This window comes from Pelodiscus sinensis, chromosome 12 (assembly GCF_052426305.1).
Source record: "Pelodiscus sinensis isolate ZL-2025 chromosome 12, ASM5242630v1, whole genome shotgun sequence".
NCBI classification, from domain to species: Eukaryota; Metazoa; Chordata; order Testudines; family Trionychidae; genus Pelodiscus; species Pelodiscus sinensis.
The window spans coordinates 2,867,765-2,876,063 of record NC_143063.1 but is presented as its reverse complement, the minus strand read 5'-3'; the positions used below and the strand labels follow the sequence as shown (position 1 = coordinate 2,876,063).

The 8,299-nt window shown below is 59.2% G+C and overlaps 1 protein-coding gene across 2 annotated transcripts in view; it reads left to right on the top strand.

Annotated features, from left to right (window-relative positions):
- PSKH1 (protein serine kinase H1) overlaps nucleotides 1-7,128 on the top strand; it is a 44,223-nt gene extending 37,095 nt beyond the window's left edge. For both annotated transcript variants that reach the window (XM_075940541.2, XM_075940542.2), the window contains exon 3: nucleotides 152-7,128. In XM_075940541.2, the coding sequence (XP_075796656.1) occupies nucleotides 152-469 (318 nt within the window). In that variant the 3' untranslated portion in view covers nucleotides 470-7,128. The remainder of the gene's footprint in view (nucleotides 1-151) is intronic.
- The last annotated feature ends 1,171 nt before the right edge of the window (nucleotides 7,129-8,299 follow it).

The window sequence follows — 8,299 nt, the reverse complement described above, 5'->3', positions numbered from 1 at the left end:
GTGGGAGGAGGGAAGTGTCTGGACATGCCTGCACGTGAAACCAGTCTTAGCGTGGCAGGGCGTGGCTGCCCTCCCGGGGCGGGAAGGGTGGTGCTTGTCTAACAGAATCCCGGGACTAGTGTGGTTTCATCCTTGCCCTTCCCTTTTTCAGCCCTGGCCCAGCGTGTCCAATCTGGCCAAGGACTTCATTGACCGGCTGCTCACGGTGGATCCCGGCGACCGCATGACAGCGCTTCAGGCCTTGAAGCACCCCTGGGTAGTCAGCATGGCAGCCTCCTCGTCCATGAAGAACCTGCACCGCTCCATCTCGCAGAACCTCCTCAAGAGGGCCTCCTCGCGCTGCCAGAGCACCAAGTCGGCCCAGTCCACCCGCTCCAGCCGCTCCACCAAGTCCACCAAGTCGCGGCGGGTGCGGGAGCGGGAGCTGCGGGAGCTCAACCTGCGCTACCAGCAGCAGTGCAATGGCTGAGAGCTCCGCAGGGGCTGGGTTGCCAGCTGTCATCCCAGGTGCGCGGGGACCCCCAGGCTCCTCCGGCGGGAGCGGCCCTCCGTGTGCACGAGGCTCAGGGGAAATGGAACCCTTGTCCCCCCACCGGGCACCCCTCCCTCGGCTGGGCGGCGTTTCGGAGCCCGCTACAGGAAGCGGGGCAGCGAAGGCCGCCTTGGTGCTCGTTCCGGCCCAGAGCGAAGGTCAAAGTTCAGAGCCTCCGCTCCTCAGCAAATCAGGGAGCCGTGTGAAGAGAAGAGCCCCCTCCCCGGCCCAGGGGTTTGGCTGCCTGTAGCTATTTATTGATCCCAGGGTGTCAAGTCCCTGGATAGGCATGGACAGTATTTGTGATGGGCTCCATGAAGTCATGCCATTGATGCTGGTGGGCGTCGCATGCGCACAGCCACGGTTGGAGTCTTCAGGGAGGGGCAGGAAGCAGAGAGGTTCCCCCTGAGAGCCTGGTGACTGGTCGCGTCCCAGGTGACGCGTGCTGTTGCCGGATTGGTGGGCAAACTGGAAGCTAGACTGAGCTCCTTGTGCCCTGGCTGAGGGCTCCTAACCCTGAGGAGGGGAGGGTCCTGCAGGAGCTACACTTTTTGCAGGACACCTAAAAAGGGCTTTCCTAAAGCAAGCCCCTGCCCCCGAGCTGCCACTCAGGAGGGTCCCCCCAGTCTTGAGAAGTGAAGGCTTGTGAGCCAGGGCAGAGTGGGGGAGGGGGGAATTGGGCACAAAGGGAGGGTCTGCAGAGGCCAGTTGAGATGTCTTTTGAGGCAGGCAGCACAAGGACAGCCGGAAGCAGAGGTTGGTGATGGCAGGTGCCCTGTGGTCTGGGTGACCTCAGAGGCCAGCTGGCATTCCTTTTCACCCCTGGCTTTGAATTTCTGGGTTCTGCACCCTAGTGTTGCGCCATGGACCCAACAGAGACAGGTGGTTCCAACAGTGCCACGTTACCGGGTCAAAACTGTGACTGCCCCAGCTAATATGCACTTGCCTCCTATTCAGCCATCTCCAGGCCTGCTGTTGGGATAGCAGCCGGAGCTTCAGGGCAGGTTGTGGCATGGACAAGGGAGTGGGGCGGGGTGGGGGGGGGGGTCATGTCACTACAGAAACTCCCTGTCCGCACTGGGAGTGGAGCTTTTCCTACCAGACACTCAACCTGGAGCATCAACCTCGGGAAGCACTGCTCCGTTGGTCACTTCGATCCAGAGAGGAAAACAAGGAGCTAAGGCAGAATCTTTCCTGTGGCTAGGAGGCGCTAGACCCCTGATTGCCACTTCCTGACCCACAAGCCCTTTCAAAGGCCTTCTCCCCCTGCTGTAGGGCAAGTGAAGCTTCAGGCCAGGTCTTCACTCGATTGATCTTCCAGAGTTCGATTTAGTGGGTCTAGTAAAGACCCGCTAAGTCAAACTCAGAGGGTGCACCCATCCGCAGCCGGTACTCCTGCTCTTGCGAGGAGTAAGGGAAGCTGACAGGAGTTTTTGCTCCCATCGGCCTCCCGCTGCGGGGATGGTAGGAAAACTCAAATCAAGGTCTGTCGATTCCAGCTATGTAATTAACGTAGCTGGAGTTGTGTATCTTGATTGGACTTTCCCCTTTAGTGTAGACCTGGCCTCAGAAAAGGCCAGATTGGCGCCTGCTGAGTTCTGGTCTGGCCCAATGTGTTCCTGGCTGGAACAGAGCCTGCAGGAACACGTGTCTCGCCCAGGAGGCTCTTCCTTCCGGGTCGGCAGCATTGCTCCTCAAAGCACTGCAGCCGTCGCAGGCTGTGTCATCCGGAAAGGTCCCGGGTGACGTCCCTCCTGGAAGATGTAGGGCTTAATACGTTTTGGGGAACAAAATGCTTTTAGAGAGGTCGTCTCAGCTGGTTCTCGGTGACTCAGTGTCTGGCTCCAGAGGGCTGGCTGGCTTTCAGGTGTGTGTGGCACTGTGTCATGGCGTGACCCAGGCCTGGCCTCTGGACGGGCTGTCATCCTCTCTCACTGGTTTGATTAGAGTCCCTCCGAAGAGATCCCAGCTGATCCCACCCTCCTGGGCTTTGCATGAGCAGAGCTCCCGTTCTGACCGATGCAACCTCGTCTCTTCAGTGGGAAAGCACCGAGGACGCTCGGGTGCACACAGCGGGAGCCATACGGCTCATTGTGCAGGCAGTTGTCTTAGACCTACCATGCTTACGCCCAGACCGCAGCCCTGTGCAAGCCAGAAAGGGAATGGTGGAGCTTTCCTGGGGGGCGAGTCCAAGCTCCTCTTAGAACCTCAGGTAACCTCCTGTCTCTCTGTCTGTGTGTCGCCTTCTCACCCCCCAGGAGAGCCTAGGGCAGGAGTGAAGGCGGGGGGCGGGGTTGTCTCTGGAAATGTGCTGCCATCGCAGATAGTTCTGCTAATGAGGCCGTTTCGTCCGCTCTGCTTTTGGGCAACAGTGCGCATGCCCTCCATCTGCTCTGCCCCTCTCCGCTCGCAGGCCGAGACTCAGGAGTGCAAAAGTGCCCCAGAGGTGGCTTTCCCACGTTAACCTTTGCCCACCTGCCCCACTGGGAGTCCCTGCGTGCATGTACCTTTTTCCCCTCTTAACTGTTGTTCTTGAGACTCGGCCCAGCGAGAGGTTGGGTCACTGGCTGCAGGATTGAATAATCTCGTAAATAACACACTGTTTGTGTATCTGTGCCCATCTTGCTGGTTTGCACTTTCCCCAGACAGACCTCTCCTGCTCAGTATGTGAACATTGTCCTCCCCGGCCGCGTTTAGCAGTGAAATGTGACTGCCGTTAGCATCTCCGAGGGTCTGTCGGGTTAGTCGGTATCTGCAAAACCAGCGAGGAGCCCTGGGGCACCTTAAAGACAAACATTTCCTTGGGCATCAGCTTTGGTGGGTAGAAACCACTTGTTGGAGGTCTAAGTGTTTGTTACTCTCAAAAGCTGGGCATTTTGGAGTGAGAGGGACACCTAGTGGCAAATCTCAGATCGCCTTGCAGAGAGAGAGCTCTTTGCATGCTGTTACCGTTTTTGGTACACAGGTTTTGGTGGAGGTGATGGGAAAGAGGGATGTCTTCAGAGCTGCTGCCCAAGCCAGTGAATAATTCCTGTCTTTAACCAGCACAGCTCCCTTTTTAGTCCCTTGGAAAAACTGCCTGGATGATTTTGCCCAGCCGCCCTGCAGCACATGGGACTGGCGAGGCGGGGGGACGATTCTTGGGCACGTGTGCTTGAACCTTTGGCACCAAAGCTGTGATCTGCTAGTGTGTGCATGCTAGTGAGGAGTCTTTCCCTCTGCCAGTGAGCTCCCTCAGGTGTCTGAGCAGAGTGGTTAGGCCCTCTCGGACAGTGCCCCCTCCCCCCCCAGCCTTTCCCTCTACCCACGAGGCCCGGGTGCGTTCTCCTCCTGTGCGCTCAGTGACGCTTCATTCCTTGAGCGGCAGCATGTACACAGCTGCTCTCTGTGACTGCTCAGCTCCCTGCAGCTGGGAATGAATTTTAGCCACCGGGTTGTTTGAAAATGGCTGGGACTGCTGTGCTATGCATCGTCCTTGGTGCGTGATTGGTCACCTAAGGCACATGCGTTCTTTGCTCCTCCTGGAGGTCGAAGTTGCCGTCTGTGCATGTGGGTATGGGTACTAGCCTGAAGAGCAGCCACTCACCACATACGGGTCTGAAATAATGGTCACGGTCACCAAAGGGACCGGCAGGAAACTGGCTGAGTGGGACGTCAGTTCAGTCTTCTGCTGCCGACCAGTGAGCGCCTGCAGGGAGGCAGCAGAGAGCAAACGGCCTTTGACTGGAAGCGATCGCTGAGTGCCGAGACCCGGTGTGAAACTTTGCACCCTAATGCGTTGTCCTGGGCTAAGGAGCTGCTTTCCACACTATTCACTCCAGCCCCCGGAAATGTCCTGTCAAGAGCTAAGGGAACTACCTGAGGCTGCCTATTGGAACTTAGCAATACTGTGTGAATTGGTCTCTTCTTTCTGACTGGGCGTTAGTTTCAGCTGGCCTGGGCTTGCGGGGGAGCTGGTTCTGACTTCGGAGGAAGCTTTCCGTTGGATCCTGCAGATTTTGGCGCATTCGCAGAAATAACCAAGGGCTTCCAAAGCGAACCGCCAACAGGCTGCATACAGCCGAGGCAACTTTGGATCCTGCTTTTGAATGTACTGGAGTTGGACTTCTCACGGGCCTTTGCCAACCTCCCCCCAAAAACGTTGTGAAGCAAACCACGCAGTCATGGCTGTAAGAGGGAAGGGCCATAGGAGACACAGTGGTGGAACAAATGGTCCCCTCAGTAGCCAGAGGGGAAGGGTGACATCCCACGAGGGTCCGGACCGGGACCGCGCTGGTCACACTCAGAACTAGCTGGAAAAGGGGATGTGCAGGGAAGAGGTGCAATGTGCAGATGATACAAAATGAGTCAAGAAAGGCCCAAGTTATAACAGGGTTCACAAAAGGGCTCTTAGCCAAGATGGGCAGGGACGCAGCCGTGGTCTGTCTCCTGGCCCCTCCCAGTGCAACGCCAAATGGCTACGTGCCAACCCGATGGGAAGGAGACCGTGAAGTATTCCAAAACAAGCTGCTGTCTTCCCTAATGGTCAGAGTTCAGTGGAACCCCAGAGGCCCTCGTAGTGCTGGGAGCTCTGCAAACCCAGGGGAAGGGCTCCCAGGCGGAAGTAGCGAGGCCGTCCTGCTGCTTTGGGTGGGGACTTAGACCCCAGCAACAGGGAAGTTCCTGCAACAGAGGTTTGGGGGCAGTCTGCCTGCTGGTGGCCTGACCTCTGTGGGCAGGGGGGTCTCCAGGCCTCAGTATTTTTGCTATAGTCGTCGTAATGTTGTCTGCTCTGGTAACTTCCCATGGCTGCTTCCTTTGCCAGGCTCCGGCCTGCCCCATGCCCCAGGTCTTGCCTTCAGAGCTGTCGCGTGCACTGCCACCCGGCCTGTTGTAGTGGGGCGAGGCTGAGGCTGGGCAATTCTAGAGTGAGCCGGCACGGTCGGTGACAGAGCCCCCCGAACGCCGGTGGCTGACTGGGGTCGGACGGGGGCTCTGTCTCTCTCATGCCTTCATCAGAATCTAGGCTGCCAGTGGGCGTGAAGTGACGTCGGGTTTCCTGTTTCCGCGGCTGGTGTCTCATCAAGGGGACCCCCATTATTTCCCGACTTCTGAAAAGGGCTTCAGGTCCCCCAGCACGGCTCCTGCCTCTCTGGGGCAGCAGGTGCCACTGCCACGAAAGCTGCCCTTTTGCCTACAGTATTCTGCAGTGGGTGCCACGCTACGGCTGTGGGGCAGACTGCTCCCTGGGGCCAGACTCCGCTCGTGCCAGGAGCAGCTGGCATAGGAAGAGGCTGTGTCACCTCTGCCACGGGGAATTGCCTGCTGCCTCCCTCTGGCCAAATACAGCCATTGTGTGACCTCTGGCTGGAGGATCTGTCCCAGCATCTCGAAAGGCCAGCCAGGCCACCCCAGGACCTCCATTCATTGCCCCTTCAGGGGAGCATCTCCCCCTCCGGTGGCCAGGCTGCCCTCCGTCTTTACAGCAGGGCGGGAAGGTCTGGGACTAGGAACACGTCTGGTCTGGCTCCCAAGTGCCCTCCCAGAGCAGCAGCATCCGTCTGTCTGGGCACAGCTTGACCCCCAGAGCATCTCTGCTCAGTGCCTACCTCCTTATCCAGGATCCTTCGGGCTTCCTGTCAGAACGTAACCCCTCGAGAACCCGCTGCAAACCAACCAGCCCGCGCGGGGGGTGGGGGGAGAGGGGGCGGCGTGTGTGACAGCCTTTGGTAGCTCACGTTCACCCTCTGGGCTGTAAAATCCGTGATATTGTGTGACTGAGGCAGGCGCCAGCTTGGCTTCCTGGGGAGTCGCCCCTTGGAAAGCAGTGCAGAAAGTGAGTCCTGCATGCCTGTTAACGGGGCCGTTGTGGTGTGAGCGTGACCCCCACCCCGGGGCTCTTACACAGCTTCCAACTCTCCTGTCTCTTGAAACACTGCCACAAAGTGCCTGTGCTGTTTGGTGCCTTGTCTCCGATTGGGCAGGGCCTGCGCTGACCTCCTGCCTCCCACCAGGTTCTTTGTCCAAATGTTTCCTTTTCCGGAGAGCTCTGCAGCCCTTCAGGGCTCCCAGGCATGTGTCCGCGAGCCAGACGCCTGCATCACCAAGAACGTGCCATAGGAAAGGCAGTGTCTGGCGGTGCCGAGAACACGGCTGGATCCCGCTGGTGAGCTGCCAGGTACTCTGCCCCTCTCCAGCTGTATTTCCCCCACCTACGCACAACCCCCTCCTCCATCCCAGCCGAGCTGCGGGTGGGGCCCACGTGCAGGCTCCTGTTGGACAGAGCCCGTGCCATGAGCGCGCGTGGAAATGCTGTGACCCTTCCTGCCAAGGTGCCGCTGGGACTGCCTCAGGCCTGGCTCTGGATTTTGTGTCTGGTCCCCTTTGCCACGTTGGCGCTGCTGAAGGTCCTCGCCCCGCTCTGGCTCCGTGCTGTGCGGCTCGCTGGGTCCGGGCCGGTCCTGGGGTTTGCCTTTCGGTTCCCTAAGGAACGGCCTGTGGAGCCCCGGTCGTTAGCCTGCCGTGTTCCAGGAGGGGCTAGGGTTATTTATTTTGTGCATCCCGTCTGTTCAATGTGCACATGTATCCGGTGTATCAATAAACCTCCTGTCCCTGTTCCCTGGCTGGGGCCGCCTCTGCCGGACACGCGGGAGGGGCCTTTTCGGGGCTTAGTTGCTGAATGTATCCGGGGGCTGAGAGCGATGCCCGCCTGCTAGGGATGTAAGCGACTAGTTGACTGGTCCCTTGACTAGTCACTCTCCCCTTGCTTCCTCGGAGCCAGTGCTGGGGGGGAGCCATCTTAAAAGCCAGTTCCCCCCAGCACCATCTCTGGGGAGGGGGTAGTGGGGACCGGGCAGGAGCTGGACCTCAGGTGATTCCCAGCATGCACTTAGTCTGGGATGCACCTAGTCCCTGTTTTTTAAATGTGTCACGAGCCTGCTGGCTGTTAATCCATGTAAAAGGCTGAAGCACAGCCGGAGGGACCCGGCCTGAGCCAGGACAGCTGATTCCCCTCTTGTGCCTGGTCTCTCCCCCTCTCCCCCCTGCCTTTTCAGTGTAGTAAGAGCCAACAGGCTCTTAATCCCTTTAGGAGGCAGAGCCACAGCCGGGATACCTCCTGGGCCAGGAACTGCGGCTCCCCGGCTTATCGACTAGTCGATGGAAAATCCATCAATTAGTTGATTAAATGTAACATCCCTGTTCTCTGCACCCCGTCCCTCTCCCGGACAGCCCCCGTGCGGCCGTGGATCCGGGCACTTCACACCGAGACCTTAAGGAAGCGATGCCTTGTCCCCATTGCGATCATAGTGCTGGCTGTGGTCGGCCTCTCCAGCCGAGTGCTCGCAGGCTCCTGGCAGCGGCGGGGAGTTAGCGAGCGCTGTAAGGGACAGGTGCCTGACAGCTCAGCTGCTCCCGCCGGGGACTGGGCTTACCCTTCAGCCCTTGTGGGGGAGCAGGGGACCCCTCTGAGCGAGCTTGGCCGTGCTGCTCCCTGCCTGAGGGTTTAGCATTTGGCTTTATGGTTACGGAGCAAACCCTTCAACCTCAGCGCTTGCTTGGGCCACACTGTAGCAGGGGTTGTCTGGCCGCGGCCCCCGGGTGTTTTGTGGTGCCCACGCCCCAGTTCTAGCTCTTCCCACTTCTCGCAGGTGTGCCCGACCCATTTCCCAGTGTGCCGGGCTTGGGGCCGCGGCGTGAGCCGGCATCTCCCGGGTGCCATGTGCTACGCCAGCTGCCTCGGCAAGCCCCAGTAGCGGCCGCACGGTCCCGTTTACCAGCCGGCCCTGC